The 19380-nt window shown below is 43.5% G+C and overlaps 1 protein-coding gene across 2 annotated transcripts; it reads right to left on the bottom strand.

The window, feature by feature from the left end:
• Nucleotides 1-887: 887 nt before the first annotated feature.
• LOC126531811 (lysM and putative peptidoglycan-binding domain-containing protein 2-like) lies at nt 888-16580 on the bottom strand. 2 transcript variants are annotated; one of them, XM_055071496.2, is made up of 3 exons: nt 16484-16580; nt 13758-14020; nt 888-5678 (listed from the first exon to the last, which is right to left on the bottom strand). In XM_055071496.2, the coding sequence occupies exons 1-3, from the start codon at nt 16538-16540 to the stop codon at nt 5537-5539; spliced, it is 462 nt and encodes a 153-aa protein (XP_054927471.1). In that variant the 5' UTR covers nt 16541-16580; the 3' UTR covers nt 888-5536. The 2 variants fall into 2 exon arrangements, with proteins under 2 accessions (XP_054927471.1, XP_050035500.1); XM_050179543.3 differs by having other exon boundaries at nt 16373-16568.
• Between the last annotated feature and the right edge of the window lie 2800 nt (nt 16581-19380).

Genomic DNA, 19380 nt, shown 5'->3' with positions numbered 1-19380 from the left:
AACATGGAGGTCAGGTACATAGTTCCTCTACACTTGTTGCATGTTGACGACTCACTGCTCATCAGAAGGTAGGAATGCGTACATGCCACCCATTCTTAACCTACACATTCCAAATTTCAGCCACCTTGCCTGTCTTTCCATTGGGATGGGACTGCACTAAGCGCAAAAGGTAGAAAAAAAAAATGACCAACCCTTCTCCTACCGGAAACGGGGGTAAGCAAAGCTTGTCCTGCGTGCACCTGACCATTACGGTTAAGTAACCCACAGTTAACAGTGCCGCATTGCTTCGGACTCCTGCTCCCTCAGCTTGGGATCATCTCGTTGCTGTCGGATTGCCTGGGCTCGAGCAGTTCTAACAGTTAGTTTAGTATGCCGACAGCGAGCCCTTTCACAGGCGAGTTCTCACCGCCGCTCGTCATATGCTGCCAGTTTCTCATGGGAATGCACAATGTGAGGCCATCCAATCTGTTTTCCAAGAATTAACTAAATGGAAACTAAGCCAGCGCAGTGTGCACGAAATCCCTTCCTGTCCTTTCCTTTCCTGGTGTAAGCGAAATGGCTCTGATTGGTTGCAGAATCCTTGCTGATGACTCATGCTCCAGTGCCGGCACAGCTGTCCACTCGTCAAACTGCCCTCTCCCGCAGCTGCTCTGCTCTGGGAGCAACTGGGTTTTTCTGCATGACCACTATACCGCCATTTGAGCCAATACAAGCTTTGCTTAAAAAATTTAAGTCATTTTCTGCGAGGGCTTTCAACAACACTTTCTGAAGGGAAAGGTCCTGCTTCAACAAGTAGGGAGAGAACAAAGCTATGAAAGTGCATGCAATTGTAGAACTGCACAAGCACATTTGAAGCCACATCCAGTGAAAAATTATTTCAGTCTCACTTTTAGTCATGAGAAATGGCTCTCTTAAGCTGCCACATTGAGATATTTATTTTGCATCACTCACTCAACAAACAATATATAACTTTGACCTATTCAACAGCCTTCATAAAGTGTTTACTACACATGACAACATGCTTAAGCAGAAAATTGCATTGATCATGGAAAAGCTTTTGGGGCCTTTTTAACAGATAAACTATAACTAAAGCTTCACACATATGATTTCAACAATGTTCGGATCCACTTGCTACCTTGCAAAAAAACTTCTCAGCCTGTTTTCTAGCTCACTAAGACAATCCACAACACAACACCACCATCACAATATATGCATTCAGTGCACTGCCACTTTCAGGAAAATAACAGGTAGACTATAATTAGTCTTGTTCTAAGATATGTAGTCAACCTTCAGCAGAGCAACAAGCTTACTTGCCATCAAAGGATGATTGCTTCTGTATTATCCTTTATTTACAGTTCTCGCATCCTTAACTAGTTACAATAATTACAAACATCCCAACATGTTCATCAGAATGGAAATAAGGAAGTCCTAGGAAAGTGTCAACAAACTTTCACACATTCCTTTAAATAAACATTACAAGCACAATCCACAGCTGCACATTTCTGCAAGAACAGCAAGGAGGCCTCACTGGCACTGATGAGCTACACACCTAACAGCAGCAACACATCGCAGATAATAAGCTAATGCATGCGTGTTCCATAGGATAAAGACAAATTATTGCTTGCCAGCACTGTCCCCGCACAGCATCTTCAGTTGATGCTAGTTGAGAGCAATTAATTGAAAGCAACACTAAAGGAAAGTATTAAGTCACGCTTGATCAACCGAGTATTCGTATAGAAATCTATCATATTTTTCTGCATGCCAATACATCCTTTCTTGCCTAGGAAATTGCCGTCGAAAATCCCGCTGGTGCTTCCCAATTTGAACCACCCGCGCCAAAGCGGAGGAGTTGATGTCATCTCCGTGTGACCGCCCTCTATGCCATTATGTCTTTTGTAGACTATTTAGCTCATATACGAAGCATACTGCTTGGCAAGTGTAGGTGTTCAGCTTGCACAAGTCATTCCGTGGCTCTGCTTAGGTTCACGTTACCAGTTACAGTCACTTGAGCCTCCACTGCCGAGACACTGTGTGTGGCAGCTCCCTGTCAATCAGAGGTGCTGACGCCACACATAAGCGATACCATGTTGACAATAGATGGTGCAACTCGAATTTTCTATTTTCATCATTTTCTTGTTCGCAAACGCTCTTATCGTCATTACGAATAAAGAATTCATTATAACAGAAGCAATATCTTTCAATCTTGCTCGACATAATATTTACTTTTAGTGTCCCTTTAAGTCAAAATACAAAACCTATCTTTAACAGTTACAGAACAGCTCATCCATAGCGAGTTGCAGAATAAATGCCTTTCCAAAGCTGAGTTTAAACCATTTAGCTGCATTCCGACCTAAAGCCCATATATTTTCAGCATCAGAGCTCAGGGCTCAAGTGCAACTAACTAGCAATTGCTTGGGAATACTCAAATACAATAAAAAAAGTATGACCTTGTTGCTCAGTAACCTTAAATATATAATAAATGTTGCATCTCACAAATGCAACATGAAACTATAATGGCATGCAGCTGCATAACCATTAATTTAGAGAGTTTACTTGAAGCAAATTTACAGGAGGATATCGCGAGACCACTCACTTCACAGCCACACAGGCAAAAAATATCAAGATTAATTCAAAATTGAAATAATGCTTTTCTCTGACCAAACATATCAAATCCGAAATTTTTGCCAAGAGACCAATTGAATAATGTTCACAAATGGTTGAGCAAGAAGTTTTCAGTAATGTTTTCCTCAAGTTGGTTATGCAAAGTGATTCGATAACAAGAAGGAAGAATGCAAAAATATTTTAATTTTTGCAATGTCAGACTTTAAACTGGTCCTCATTATGTGACGTGTGAGCTCATATAAATGTCTGCAAAGACTGCACTAATACCCCACATACCTTAAAACAGTTCTCCATCACAAGCGTATTAAGCAAGGGAGCTTTTATCAAAGCTTTCTTAACGTACAGTGTGCTCAGTGCAAAGAGTCAAGTGCACTTGCGAATATGGATTAGTGGGCCTTGCACAGCAGGACATTAGCCCTTATCGCAATCTTTGGCCTTTGAAAAGTAACCAGAGGCAAACTATATTTAGCACACTAGTTATGGTCACAGCATAAGAACAAATTTCATAGTCAGCATATGTTCAGCAGCTTAAAATGCTGCAGGTTTATTAAGTATATTCTTGCAGCTCTGCCTTATGTACGTCAGAAATTTCAAGGCCACCCAAGGGCTTTTGGCTCCAAGGTTTACGACAGCTGCCCGGCATCTCAAGGAGCATTCAAGAAAAGAGCATGTCAAATGGACAATGTAATTCAACACTGCTTTATCTTCATAGCAGGCTATTCTACACAAGGATAACAGTATAGTACCATTTATACACTTCAAGACAAACTTTCTAGATATGTCATGTATATTGTAAACCAGATGAAGTGCATAACAGAGTAACACTTTAGCATCAGTAATTTGGTAATGATGAATCCTTCTCACTTCCAACACAAACACATTGAATAGTCATTAGAAATTAAGAGCACCAGCTTAATGCTCTCCCAAAGTGTTGCACTTCTTATATGCGAACATTAAAACAATGTAGTCTTGCAGCAAAAGTCTATATGTCATAATGCATGTAGTAGACAAAATTAATATTCCGTGCACTCAAAGTAGTTGCACCACTAATAAAACAAGAATGTTAACCTTAGAGCACAAGCACAACTTATAAAAATTTCTAGCTATTGATGTCAATTCTGCCCACATACATACATAGCAGGATATGCCACAGAAGCTAAAGCAACTTCTTGCACTGCCTGCATTTCTTTTACTAAAAATAGCGCATCACATACTATAAGCAAAAAAATATACACCTGGATGCAAGAGATGCAAGGGCCTGGAAATAGTATGCAACTGGATGTAACATCCACATATTATAGTCTTAACACACTATGGTGTTATTACTAGGGCATAGTGTTAATTTAATTCTTCAAAAACATGCTGTAAGGTTATAAAACATCTCGCACCAATTTTCTTGCAACAAACTACTTAAACAGTTTTGTAAACTGAGGATAATATGCCAGCGTTCACTGGCCGTTTTCTCAATGCATTAACGAATGAACTGACTGTGTAGCAGAGTGAAAGTGATCCAGTGCTATGATGTATCCATACAGCTCACTTTCCATTCAAGCAACCTCTGGATAAGAGTGCACATTCAATAAAAACCTAGCAGCTTATTGCACGGCTCGGCAGCAGCTTGCTGCAACTAATGACAAATAGCTGAAGCAGTCAAGTCAACACAAAGGTTAGAGCGAAAGGCATAGAATCACACCATCAGGTAAACACTTTTCTATACCTATACAGTTGCATCTGAATTTTTCACAACACTTCTATTTCCTTCTTTCTTCCTGCCTGTCCTCTGAAACCAACTTTTATATCCACATCCTTGGCCAGCATGCCAGGAAATATGCAGTTTGAAGGGGTGGTCAGCCAAGTACGCTTGCAAAGCTGTCCAACATTGAAAATTCCCATACTCCCAAGACGTGCTGCATAGCCTCATGAAAAACAGAACGACAAAACATCACAAGGAAAAGGTGCAAAGCATTTCAAACATCTTTTCGCAAGTACAGGAGATTGATGATCTGCGAAATTATGCTACCAATTTGGCAATTCAGAGTCCTAATGATATGCAATTCTCATGAAGTCATCCACATCTTGTAAACAAACAGCCATGCACCGACAGTCGAGGACAATGGCACTTGATGGGTCATGCTAAATACTCTAAGTTTCACTTATACCGACAGTCGGTTTAGAATAACATAACTTTGAACAAAGTACAGCAAAATATTTGATAGTATAATATCTTGCGCCATGAAAACAGATGGGCCTTTCATGATCCACGAGAGAACGTACAGCATCTGTCAAAAGAAATGATACCCCTGAAAGCAAGATAATTTCTGAGTTCTGACTGCATCACTTTGTGGTTATGCAAGTCGTGACACTACAAGCTCTTGAGTTAGCAGCTTTTATTTGGTAGTTTTGTGTAGTGTGGATGCGACAGAAGTCGAACTAGACATCCTAGTGCCGGCTGTTGTTGTGCACACAGTGGCTTAGTTTCTTTTGGCAAAAGCTGTACCATGAAAGACGGTCATGTTCCAATCTGGAGCATTTTTTTTAATTCATGCAGGCATTCAGCAAACCCCCGCCTCATGACAGCGATGATCCAGCATCACCGCATGCCACTTCTGATGAGGCAATGTCATTACGTTCCTTCAAAACAGGCAGACAAATTGGAACATGCTTGCCTATTCCAGCTAGAATAGAATCGGCAAAGGAAATGGCAGGGCTTTATTACAATGTTCAGTAAGCAAGGACCTGCCATTGCCAGAACATGTCAACGATGAGAAAAAGGTCATAACTTGACAGCCCCTTTTCACAAGCACAGGAGCGGTAGTACCTGCCAATTTTGGCGGAGGGTTCACACGCACAAGAGCACACACACACACACACACACACACAGAGCTGGGGTCCTTGGCTGAGTGGGGGAGCACTGCTAGAGCTGGAAGATCTCCTCATGGTCCCGCTCGTGCCTCTGGAGCGAGTGCTTCACCTGCCGGGTCATCACCACTGGTGCTGGTGCCGAGTCTCGTGCTGCTACGCCAGCTGTGGGCTCCTCAACACTGCCATCTTCAAACCTACAAACACAGCACAGGCAACCTGTTATTACCTGAATTCAATTGGACAAAACTGCACGATTTCACAAGAGGAGACAACAAAAACTCGGGAGCCTTTAGGGTAGATCAAAATGTGCCAACCAGAATTATAACCAAACAGATTTTAAGAGCTTTCAGACAAGCGAAAATTGCCATTAGTCTATGAAGAGAGCCAACCAGAAATCAAAAGTCTAAATTCACAAACCACGAAAATTTTGTCCTAATCTAGAAATTCGACACCAAGGCCACCATGTGGCCCGTGCATTTTCTCTGCGAAATAAGCTAGCCAGGGTGCCAGCACGATGGTTCCATGCCAATTTATCCACAATTCAATGTGCAGAAAGCTTGAAATAGCAAGTTTACAAATGACTAAATAAGTTCCATTCAAATCCCAGAATTTGTTCTCCTTCCTCCTGTAGCATTCTGCTACAATCAAGTGGATAGCAATTCTGATGATGATGATAATGATGATGATGATGATGTATAGGGTTTTTTGGCGCAAGGGCCAGTGATGGCCAAAGAGCACCAAGAAATGGTACGGGAGGGTCGATAATGCGGTGAGTGACAACTAAGATGTACTGAGGTTGTATAGAGGCCTAAAATATTCCCTGTAAGGTACGAAAAATATACAAGTACATATTAAAAATATGTCAAGGACAAGTTATGTGAGCGATGACCATAACAAGTATTCTAAAATGAACTGAAAAAAAATTTTTTGATTCCCCTAGCACTACTGCTTCACTAAGAGCCTTGAGCACAAGGATCTGGAGGCACGTGCTCTACGAAACACTAAGTTCGCAGCAAAACCCTCTAGGTAGAGGGAGAGCTACAAATCTCTCGGGCTAATAACATGCAGCACATCATTTAAAAGTTAACCACTGCCTTGCTTTCAAATAGAGGTTCTGGGCCAAGAAACAGTGTCGGATGTAAAGGTATACGCCGTTTGTATGCCAAAGGAAAGTGCAGTCTTTGCTCTCCTGCTTCCCAGCACTCCAGCAAGACATGGAGTAGGGTCAGCCTTTCACCACATCTGCCAGAGAGGGGAGGTTCAGCACCAGTTAAAGAGGTATGAACGTGTAGCATATGTATGCCCTATTCTGAGGCGGCAAAAGAGAACTTCAGATCATTGTGACTTTGTTAATGATGGCCAGTTCCCTAGAATTAGCTAAATTAGATGGAGCTTATTCAATGTTTGCTCATCCCATAAGTGTTGCCAATAGCTCCAGAGTTTTTTGTATAAGAATGGCTTCAAGTGTGTGGCAGAAACGGGTATGGTCAGATTTCTAGGTTTTGTTGCTATTGAAGTTGCCGTTCTATTTGCAAGCTCGTTACCCTCTATACACCTGTGCCCAGGCACCCAACATGTTGCAACCCATTGGTTGGATGCATACATTTTGCAGAGCAATGAATACAGGTAGTTCATTACAGAATTTTTTGTTTTCGTAGCGATTGTAAGGTTTCGACAACACTTAAAGGGACACTAAAGTCAAATACTAAGTCGACATGGACTGTTTAAATACCATTCCAGAAACTTTGCAACGCTTGTTTCTTGCCAAGACAGTTTACGAGAAAATTGCATCTGAATGGTCTGAATACTTTTTTCTAAATTCAAATATCCCGCCACCCGACCGGAGGAGTGGCGACATTGCATACGCCATTGCCACCCTTTGCTGCCGTCAGTGAGTAAAACGGCACCCGACAGATGGCAGTACCGAGCCAAGACAGAGCGGTGGCTTCACCGCTGCAGCTGCTTTTTGGTCAGGTGGTGTAGACTGTTCGAGCATTCCATGACGTCACATGGAAGTTGAATTCTCTGTTACTTACAGTTTGTGCACATTTTGCGAGCCATCAAAACCAGCGAAGCACTACGCGATAATGAAACAACTGAAACGCAAAAGCGTGGGCAGTGCGAAGTAGAGCGAGAACCTTGGGACCGCCCCCGCCATTGTCAAGGGTAATCTCAATTAGTTCTTTTTTTTAAACATGAAATAGAACTATACAAGTAGAATTGTATTTCATCTTATAATACGAAGTCATTTTTTGCAACGAGCTGTTGAGTACTAGTGACAGAATATAACTGAGGAGTGCCTTCGTCATCAGGCAAGTACTTGGATGTACCGGGGGTGCCTCTAATCATGTCCTGCATTTACCCCGATTTCTCGATTATTAAGGCTCTGTTCGAGATAACATTGACGCCTTAGAGATTCTCGAGCACTAATCTACCACTTTAGCTTGACTTAATATTTGCCTTTAGTGTCTAAGAACTTGTGAATGTAATGGCCTTTGGGAGCTTTGCTTTCTTAATGTGTTTAGTGGCCAACAGTAATGCATAAGCCTCTGCTGTGAAGATACCGGTTTCAGGGTGTAAACATTGGATTCTGAGAAAAACGGGCCGACAGCCGCGCAAGAGATGCTGGCTTGGGACTATGAAGCATCTGTACAAAATTCTAGGCAGTTGTACTACGACGATAGCAATTCTTTGCCAGCCACTATAAGAATACAGTTAGTATAGCAGGGGACAAATGAGCTCTCTCAAACACAACCACTATTTTTGTGAATTCATTAATGCAATCACCGCATTTCACTTCTCTTTGCACACAAAACACTGCCCCCACATTTCACCATGTACAGCAAAGATGGTGCTGGTGCACACAGTTTAAATTAGCCAGTGCCATACCATCCTTTAGGCACTCATAGATACGAGACGATGACTTCACTGAACTGTCACAAATACTAATGCTTTGTAGCAGCTGCTGGTCAAGACATTTAGCCATCATTATTTCCTCAGGCACTGACTCTGCACGTCAAAACTTTAGTTTCAATGCATTAATTGCATCTTCAGAATCATTAAACAGACACTAAAGGCAATTCTATGCATCTTTAGCAGCTGCTGGTCTAGACATTTAGCCATCATTATTTCCTCAGGCACTGACTCTGCCTGTCAAAACTTTAGTTCCAATGCATTAATTGCATCTTCAGAATCATTAAACAGACTAAAGGCAGTTTTATACTTCTTTTATCTGCTTTTGAAAATTCGAATCTAAGTTCCATATTCTGCAGGTTCTACGCTTGCTTAAATAGGTACTGAAACACTTTTGAACACAGTAAGAAAATATTTGTAATCTGTAGATAATGCTGCCTTGAACAAGCAAGCCAAATATTATTCTGCTTTATGCAAAACAAAGCCTATGATCTCATACAATAGATTGCTTGTTCTCTCCCAAGGCTTTGGAGGTGCCCCATTCATTTTCTGCTGTATGTTACATCATAAATGATGTTACAGGCAGTGTGACTATGCATAGGAGACAGCCACAGAGCAATAGTTTGTGGCTATGAATTCTCATGAGCAAAAGCTCATGCATGCATGCCCTCTTTTTCAGATCTTCTATGAACAAGGATGCATGGGCTGTTAACGCATCATGCCCATCCTGTCAGTGCTCCTTCATTGCCCTCTTGGGTACCTCCTGTCAGATACCAATCTTGAAAAGTCACCATAAGTGCAGAAAGAAAAGAAAGGAAGGAGCATAGGCAGGGCACTCTATCGGCACCGTTCCAGATGAGAAGAACCGACGAGTTGTGGAGGAATGGGGAAATAAACATTGAAGTCATAATAGTGGCATTCATATTAGGTCCCTTTAAAGAATTCATTCAGCTACATATTTATTGAAAGCCATCACACACATTCTAGAGTATTTCTCAGTTTTCAAAAAGTGTTTCAGTGCCCCTTTAAACATATGTTCCTTGAAAAATTTGGACTGAAAAACGCATTTTACTGCCCATGCTCTTAATGCCATAGTAATATTGCCAATCACAAATAAGGTACTAATAATATCAACAAAAGGCACTACCGAAGCCATGTCTTTGGCATGGCTTCATTTAATTACACTAACTTGACTAAATAGCATTGCCAAAAATGGAGGCAGACAAGGAGATGCCTGAATGCAAAGGTCTCAGCAAATGGCCTTTCCTTTGAATAAGGTTTCATCTGAAACACACAGGAGGTTGGAATTGGAGATGATTGACGTTTCCACATGCCATCAAAAATGTTAGCTCAAGAACTAATTCATTACAGTGTTCAGAAAACAGATGCATGCGTGCATTCCTTCAGGCCATGACTGATTGCATAGTTTTCAATTCACCTCACAGTGCAGAGTCGAAGCACCACGTAGGCACCAACACACCTGTGTATTGTTACCCACGGCAAACCAAACATTATATATATATATATATATATATAGGAGCGGAGGCCAAGTTTTGCATGAAATGAGCGTACCAGTGCCATGATTTGTTCATTCTTGCATTAATCTTTCTTAAACATCACAGATAAACATATACTACATAGTGGTATATCTATATCACCATCTTTCTATTTTGCCTCTGAAAATGTGCTTGTTAACAAACGTGTCGTTACCTCAAATGGAGCCAAGAGCTGTAGCCAAATAACGAATTCTGGCAGTACAGATACAACTGCATTCTTCCTCAGTGATTATGTCGGCAGAAGCATGGTAACAGAGTTTGGCTGATAACAGTGCAGCACCAACTCCCTGCTGGCCAAGGGAGAAAATCATCCAGCATGGTAACTGCATGGATGTGCCACAATAGTTCAGCAACGATCACAACCTGCTACTAAGCACAAAATACTGTTGAGCATGAAAACACTCATATGGCATGCTTTTAGTACAAGCTAAAAAACCCCACATAGCCAAACCTTTCAAAGAGGAAATTGTCATCCACTCGATAGTAACACAATTTTATGACCACTTGTAGAGACAAATTTTTCTTCACTTGCGAAGCTTTCCATCTGAGAAACCTGTATGGGTTTTATTGTAGCTTCATGCTACTGTCGTGTGCATTACAATTTTTCCTTTCATGAATCTTCCTCCACATAGCGAGTTTCCACAGAAATGATTGACCACAGTCAAAGTTAGTATGGAGCTCTTCATTATGGCATCTCACAAATCCTGCGATACTCTGTGAAATTATGCCTCTACAGTCAATCTACAAAACCGTGGCATTGTTCATTAGCTGTGCTCTGAGAAATGGGTTCGTTCTGAAGTTATTGTCACGTATATAATATCTACAGGGGGCTGTCACTACCACAGGTGTCTGTGGCAACAGCATGCTACAGCGTGTCCCTGCTGTCAGCGAAGCCTGATATAACAGTTTTTTTTTTTTAGACAATACAGATTTTTATAAAATGGTAATGACCATGAGACACATGTCGTTTTTGCACATAAGCGCTATGGCGGGTCTGAAATGCCTTGAAGCTGCTTAAGTTACACTGAAAAAATTAATTACCAAAAATTTGTTAACTTTTTTTATTATTAACTTGAAGGCAGTTGTCTAAACGAAAAACTTGTAGGGCATCACAATTTATGGCACACCCACTTTTTTTTTTAGAAATAAAAAAACTGCACATAATTTAAGATGTTCTTCTAAATTAAAGGGCAAATCCAGGCAATACTGATGCTGAGTGCGTCCCTGCGCGGGGCAAGTGGGAATGCCCCATAATGAAGTGTGGGGCGACGTTTGAAGGATAGCATGCCATGGCTAACCTTGACTCGACACACAGCGGCACATGGGTAGGAGGGCCTTTGTCAGGCAGTTGCATCTGCCTTTAGCCCCTACATCCTAGATGACGTACTATTGTCTAAATAAAGCATTCAAACAAACAAACATGCTTGCCAGGCAAAGCGTGCCGTATCAGTAGCTGCTGTGACTGGCCAAGACATTCAGTTTCTAACTTTCTTGCGCTTGTCCTGATGGGGCCTTTCGGTGTGATATGATAGTGGGGCCACCTTTTCTGCATTCTGCAGTGCTCAATTTCCATATTGCCTGGATTTGCTATTGAAATTCTCTGACAAAATCTTGAATGAGATGCAATATTCAAGATTAAAAAAAAAAAGAGGGTGCACTAAAGTGTGACTGCTTCAAATTTGCGATTTAAACAACTGCCCCTGAAGCACTAATAATGAGTTAAATTTTGTTGATTGGTCTTCTGAAGCTCACATTATTAGCAGCACAGTATGTCCGCCTCGCCTAGGAACTTGTCTGCAAGAACGCTATGTGTGCTGCACTTATAGCCTTTTTATAAAAAATCTGCATTGTCTTTAAAAAAAAAGTGCCTAGTATATTTCTAGAGGAGAGGGGTCACTATCACAGGTATTCGTGGCAAAAGCTTGTCCCGGCTGTCAGTGAAAACAATCAGTTTGCCTTCCTTTCCGGTCTATGCAGGTCTTCCTCCTGATCATCTTTACGAATCTTGTGGCAAGCAGTGAGTGTGGTGCCCCCACCGCCAGCTTAGCAGATCTTAAAAGATGGACCTCAGGCCACATTAGTAAATGTGGTCCATACGTGAGGCCATTGTTCTGCATTCCACGTGGCCTTGCTTGTGATACTTGCGCATCAGGAGTTTCGGTACTCTGAGCATGACATCACTCCACTGCTCAAGGAGTCTTGCAATTGGCAGTGTTAGATGGTCAGTGTCTGGAGGACTTTTGTGGCTGAAGTGCACTGGTACAGAGGAGCAAGGCGAGAAGCCTTTGGCCAGCTTCTCTATGCTGCCTAAGCATATCATGACTCGTTGTATGGCTCAATGACTGCCTTGAGTGATGGTAAGTCCACATACTTGTACAGCTCAGTGCTCCAGGAAGAGCATCTAAATTTAGTGGGTTTCTGCATGCCAAAGTAGCTACTGAGGCGCCGGGCCGGATCAGGTGGAACTCTTTGTACCGGGTGGCCCCAAGTTGGCACAGCCATTCCTTACATCTGCCAGTCTCATTCAGTGAGACACCCAGGATCTGTATCCACTGCCTGGTTGAACACTCGATAGGCCAGCCAGCGAGGTTGGGGGGAAGATCCTGGCCTGTTCTGTTTCATGGTTGCCCACGAGGAGAAATGCTAACTCATAGGACGGGTGAAAGCCAATAGGTAGTAAACGGGTATCAATGGTGTCGAGCTGAGCTGTATGGTGTCATGGACTTCATCAGTATTGAAGCTGGTGTCTTTTGGATCTACCTAAAGCGTGATGATATCAGCATAGACTACTTCGAAGCAGAAGTTCCACAGCCACGCCTCACATCATCATGTCAAATAGAACCGGCAAAACAATGGCTCCTTGTGGTATGCCTCTACCATGAGGAAATATGTTAGACTGCCACTGAGTGTGGTTTGAAAAAGACAGGCCGATGCACATCTCAAATGTGCACAAGACAAAGGGACATGTCTCTCATTCCGTACTTGTTTTCGGTGCATTACCCACATCAAATCATGCATTATCAACTCGCCCAAACCACTGTATAGCTTATCCGATAAAACACAAAAGGAAGCGCCCTATTATGTTCTAGAAATGTATTTAAGAACACGTTCCTGGGCTAGTGTAACTGAATTTTTGTGTCCTATCATGAGAAGCCAACGAACAAAGACGCCAAGGATAACACAGGGGAAATTACTTGTGATTACTAAGTGAATGAAAAAAATGATAAATTAATGGCAATGAAAGTGGATGAAAAACAACCTGCCGCAAGTGGGGAACAATCCCATGTCTTCGCATTACGCGTGCAATGCTCTGACAAATTGAGCTACCGCAACACTGTTTTCCCATCAACTTTCTTGGGTATTCATGTTTACTACTAGAACTAACCTTGGGAGTGTTAGGCAGCGCCACTACTCACAAACCTTAGCAGCGGATGTGGAACAGCCTTTCTGCCACAGGCATCAAGAGTACACGATCTTTTCGTGTGAAGGCATCAATGTTGCCAGATTCGAGACCATCATTATGTAATTAACAAGAAGAAGTTGGCTTCTCATGACATAATAAAAATCGGGCCCCTCGGTTAACCCCCTTTGTTCTTGTAGATTTTTGTGTGAAACAGACAACCATCCGGATAAATTCTCACCACCTAAGGTTCTTTAAATGTACCCAATTCACAGTACGTGGGTGCTTCTGCCTTTTGCCCCCACTGATATGTGGCCACCACGGCTGGGATTAAACCCGTCACCTCGAGCTCAAGCAGCACCACGGCATAGGCACTGGGCTACCGCAGGGGGTAGCTGCCTCACCTCGTATGAGACAGTTGGCGCAACTGGCTGCGCGACTTGGCAATAGAATTGTCAATGCGGCCCAGGAAATCTGCAATGCTCTCGTCGGACTGCAGAGGTGTGTCCTCAGGGCCTGCCCTGTCCTCACCATTGGTGTCTCTGCCTCCTGAGGCTGAGGCACCACCCACTGCCGGCACCGCCTCTACCACAGGCACTGCCAGCCATGTCCGCAAAAATAAGCTGTCACTTGTCCAGAGGCGGTTCGCACGCTTCAGCTCTTCCGTCTGTAAAAGTAATCCATTCTCACAATCACTAACTTTGACTATGGTATCACTGCTAACATTCTGAGGCAAATCATCACTTACATAAACTTGCACCAGCTAGCATTTAGGTCTTCAGATAAGGCACAAAAGCAGGAAGTACTAAAGCATAATATGCAACGACAATGAGAACAAATTCGCACTGTTACTAGAGTGAATGAGCAAGAAGATAATGTCGCAGTAAGAAAACCAAGCTGTAAGGAACAGAGGCATAATATTGACTGGCAATGAAACAAGGCAAGCTGTTTAGCATAGAGTCAACAAATACTGTTCTGTATACCTGTAACCATAATAATTTCACATGAACATGGCATTATTTCAACCGTGTTCAACTACTGAAATTAAAATTCTTTGTAGGCAGTGAGCAGCTGAAGTGCAGCTTAAGTTTTACAACCAGCATAACAAAAGCAGCAAAAAAAAGGAAGATAAAGTGGGAAAATGTAGGAAGAACTCTGCTAATGCATAGCAACCCTTACGTTGAAAAAAAAAAAAAGAAAATACTAGATCACTCACATGCCTGAACAAATGAGATGCTGTTATGCTGCCTCTGTGCAAGCAGAAAATGGTCCTCTTTTGTGGTTTTGTTTTGTTAAGGTCACAAAGCAATTAAAGCGCATCAAAGCAACTAGTGTACGCAAAGTTAAGGAAAACAGTTTACATACTTTATTTTTTCACATGCTCATCGTCCAGTTTGAAAACCACTGATACCCATATGAAAACTGAAGCATGAAGTGTCAATTCTCAAGTAACCGAAGCCACCTACAAGCATCATGAACAAGGCCTAATTCAGCTATGCACACTCAAGACACTAATGAACATTCAACTTCTAATTTGCTGACACCAAAAACAACACTTCCACTAGCTTTCAAGCAAATGGGAAGAAATCCAGGCTTGCAAGGCTTCAATGGTTCCACGTCTAACAGGCACATGTTAGTGATGACATAACACTGAAACCAACAACATATCTACACAAGTGCACCCGAGTCCACACGATATGACAAGAAGGATGAAACGCGACCTCTTCATCTGCAGTCCTTATCTGAGCTACACTAGGACATCTGTGAACAGCGATCTTGCGAAGGCCGTTTATGACACCACATACAACCTATCAATGCTGCAGCTTGGCACAGTTACAAAATCACCAGCATACATCCCCACTTGCGCTACCATCTCGGCAAAACTGCAAATATGTGATCATGTCGAGCAGAAAAGAGATCCGCCGATTTTTCAATAGCAACAATGATGAGCGCAGTACTGACTTTAGCTACACTTTAGCTACACAGTCATAACGTGCTATGCAGCTACAACCTTCGAAATCGGTATTAGAGGCTTTATGTTACAAAGAGCATGATTTGAGTGCCTGTCCAGAAGAGAGCGGTCGTGTTACTAACCGATCAGCATACTTACTGCTTATTTTCTCCTAGCAGATGAGAGGGGAAGAAAACAGGTGCGATATAAGTTATTGTGGCACATCTTATGCTTTCGAGTAAAAATAGCCACCCAATGAAAGTAACTTGCCGCCTTTTGTCACATTTCCACTTCAAGATGTATAACGGGAGATATGGCAACGGAAATTCGTGGTGCACATTAACAGGGCAAAGGACCTTAAGAGCAGTGTCAAAGATACAAGCGCAGGTTATGCGCTCCCTGCGCAGGTCTGCTCTCTGCTCCCGCTTTTTTTTTATTATATTAAAAGTAAAAATTAAGAGGATTGGCGGCACGCAGCTCACGCTTTGGTCGCGTGACAAACGAAACTCGCAACTTCTCGAACCGTGCATAGTGCCCAAATAGTACACAGTATTTGTATTGCACCCACATACGAGCTTTGCCACATTCTAGTAAGCCACACCTTCGACTATCCGCGCAGCTGGAACGAGAGAGCAGACACATTTTTAGTTTTGCTCCTACGCGCTGTTTCCGCGATAACTATGCCAGTCCCACTGGGCAAACCCACCTTAGACGCAACATCTCCTCCGCGACCTACATATAGCTCGGCCTCGATCCTGTGCTCCTCGCAGAGGCGTAATGCTAGTTCCTGCTTCAATTTATCGCATTTTTTCCAGTCGACCAGCGCATGTCCAAGCTTTAATTGCAACACTGAACAACGGCACGCACGTACTGTGTGTTGGCCGCGAGCTTCATTCATACACAGCTCCCCGCTCATGTTTCCCGGCACTGACCAACCACCTACAAGGTTATGTGGAATCTAAAACCTTAAAATATGACGCAAAAGCAGCAGTTTCGTTTCTGAAGAGAGACCTTAGGTCGTCGACCGCCTGCACTAAAGCGAGACTGACCGACGCACTGTCTGCTCACCGTGACTCCGTAGCGCAGCGCAATGCCCTGTAGCGTGTCGCCCGGCTGTACGACGTGCTTAATTGTCTTTCCGCTGCGCGAGACATACTTGCAGGTGCTGCCGTACTTCACCTGCTTCCTGGCGAAACTTCCGAGCAAAGCTGTCTCATTCCCACCAGAGGCGGACATCACCCCGCTGTCACCTAGCGAGGCAGGCCTGGCAAATAGTGTCAATAACCTGGCATTAGTAGAAAACAGAGAGGGCGTTGCAAAGCTTATGATTTTAGGTCAAGCGATTAGATTTGAAGCCATAAAAAAGACATAATACTTCTTTCGTATTCAAGTTTTTAAGTTGATAATATTAGTATTTCTGTTAAAGTGTCCAAATACATGTCCCAACAACGGTTTTCTCCAAGTTATTTATATCCGAGTGCATAGAGTTTCTCATATTTGTCCGAGTGGCAAAAATCGGTACACAAGCAAGGTTATCTAACCCATAGAGCTTCCTACAAAAATTTTTGTAGGAAACTCTATGATCTAACCTACAGTGTACTAGTACACTGTAAGCTAACCTCTATAAGCAGACGAACCGGGCGCTGCTTCGTGCACCGCCTATGGAGGCGCCACTGATGGCCACCTAGCGGGCGCTTCCAACAGTACGCGCGGGAGCATTAGCAGACGTAAAGACATGCATAAAGACGTAAACGCTTTGCAGCGCCAGTGTGTGTCGTGTCTTCCTTTTGTGGTTCGTCTTAGGTGTTTGCGCTGTAAGTTTAAGTTCAGAGGCTTTGCAGCAAGGATGGCTGAAGTTCGCGGCTGCGATTTCTCCTTTGTTCGGGCGCCAGACTGCTTCTTCTGCGGTGACAGCTGTAGGGAAGACGCTGACCTCTGTGGGAGCGGGTATTAACACGATGTTACCGGTGTTTGGGGCAACATGGTCCACATACGTGCCAGGTGCGTCCCGCAGACAAACGCCATGAGCCCCATTTACATGAAGTGGAGCTCATGTTAACTAGCAGATAAATTTCGTTGAGTAATGCGATGTCGCGATCGTTTTTTTTTTTTCTTTTTATCCTACCCTTGCCGTATGTTGCTTCTGTACTTCAATACTAAACACCCGTTGTTAGTGCAGACTTATACAAAAAAAAAAAAAAAAAAATCCACATGGTGCGATGTCTGCATATGCCGTTGTGATTTTTCTGCTGATGAATACATGTGACATGGTCGAATAAGTGCAGTCAAAGTCGGCCCAAGAAGAGTAATTGCGAGTTTATTGATGGAAACGCGTACACTAGTCCACGAAGTCACCAAACGCACGGGTTATTCTTTTCAGCGAAAAATGGAACAAAAATACAATATGCAGCAACCATATTAGCAATCCTCGCCCGGAACTACCTATTTTCTAAACACATTTCCCAAAAATCCACAATATCTAAGATGCCCTCGGGCGAAAAGAATAAAGCTGTTGCTTTATTATAAAGAATAAAGCACTTGCTTGGTATCATTCCGATAAGACACAGCGTGGTTTATACCCTTTACAAACGAGGCAGGGTGAAAACCTCGCAGCTCAAAAGAATCAACAAGAGTTATGCATGAAGCAACTTAAACATGTGCGTGACAGCTGGTGCGAGAATTTACCGGGCCACATTAAACCAACATTTCAGTTCTTGCAAACTTCAGTAGCTTTACCGTACAACACAATGCGCTCGGGCAGTCATGCTGCCTAGCTAGCGCAACGCGGTAAAGAAGCGGAAAACAATACAAGCGGCAAACGGCATTCCGAACTTTAGCGAAATGGCTTTAAACCGCATGCTGCACTGCAGACGAACTTCGCCGCTTGCGCGCCTAACTATGATCGAGTGGGAAAAAACACCGACGCGAAAAAGGAAAGGATGAGAACAAGAAATTTCCCACCGAAGCGATGATCCATTGCTGCCATTGCTCCCGCTGATGAGGCCTTGCGGGGAATGATAAGAACTGTATCGCCGACGCGTTTTCGCCGGTATTTGAACCCCTCACCCTGCAATGTACAATTCTTCTCAGACATTTCTTGAAGCTTTGGCCACCCCACACATGCGAAGGGTGTTGCCTATACTGCTCTGAAAACGTGAATAAGACAGAGAAGCACTATCAACAACACAACAAACTTCGGCAGCTACGGCGCGCGGCTGGCTCCTCTCCCGTGTGTTCTGCACAAGGCCGCCACCAGGGGCGCGTCCATCGGCGCGCACTACGCGTATAGCAACTTCGGCTACTGTACTAGGGTGGCTAGCCTAACTGTACTTCGTCTACTGGGGGCGAGCTCCACCACTGGGAAAGCTGGCGCCACCGTCGGCGTGACCTGACAAGAGGGATCACGTGGACAGCGGCCGCGTCGGCTGCTCCGGAAGCGTCGAAGCGAGCTGAAAACGAAAGTTTAAAGTCCCACCTGCGCTGCGGTTCTGATTAAGTGGCGATGCTTTACCGCCTTGGGTGCCTGCTTGACGACATTTGAAATCATTATAATAGGTAGTGGCTGCCCTTGGAGGCGTGCAACATGATAGGCTACTGCTCGGTGTCGCAGTGCTGGACGTACGCAACGGAGCCCGGTGTCAGTCTTACACGTAGCCGCAGGACAAGGAGCTGCGTGAAGCTTGGCTCGCGAAATTTAGAATCGCCAAACAGCCATCGGCTACAACTCGGGTATGCAGCAAGCACAAACGCGAGGAATATTTCTGCTACGGCGCCGGGACTGCGATGTTCGGGGAGTAGCAGAAAACGCGTACTGAGACGTTCGTCCGCGCTCCCTGCCCGGCTAATGTCACGACGGCTTGGTCTATGAACCTGTTGATGCTAGACACTGGCAAGTTCACTGGAATGGAAAGGGAGTGGTAAGAAGCACATTATATTAAATAAAGGCTGGGCATATGGTCATGTTTGGCATATGGTCACACTGGATTACGAAAAAGCAGCAGCGCGAAATCGCCCGCTGACTGCATAGAGTGCGACGCAACTTTAGAAATAATAATGAAACGTCCAAGAATTTAGTA

The sequence above is a fragment of the Dermacentor andersoni genome, chromosome 5 (genome assembly GCF_023375885.2).
Source record: "Dermacentor andersoni chromosome 5, qqDerAnde1_hic_scaffold, whole genome shotgun sequence".
In the NCBI taxonomy this organism is placed as follows: Eukaryota; Metazoa; Arthropoda; class Arachnida; order Ixodida; family Ixodidae; genus Dermacentor; species Dermacentor andersoni.
The sequence above is the reverse complement of the archived record's forward strand: the minus strand, read 5'-3'. Positions and strand labels throughout refer to the sequence as shown.

What these genes read in the sequence shown, in the direction of transcription:
- LOC126531811 (XM_050179543.3), bottom strand. Translation starts at nt 16,540, where the DNA reads ATGTCCGCCTCTGGTGGGAATGAGACAGCTTTGCTCGGAAGTTTCGCC. An exon ending in CGCTGCGCTACGGAGTCACG is followed by an intron (nt 14,021 to 16,372) that starts GTGAGCAGACAG and finishes TTACTTTTACAG; the next exon opens with ACGGAAGAGCTGAAGCGTGC. An exon ending in CGCCAACTGTCTCATACGAG is followed by an intron (nt 5,679 to 13,757) that starts GTGAGGCAGCTA and finishes CTGTGTTTGTAG; the next exon opens with GTTTGAAGATGGCAGTGTTG.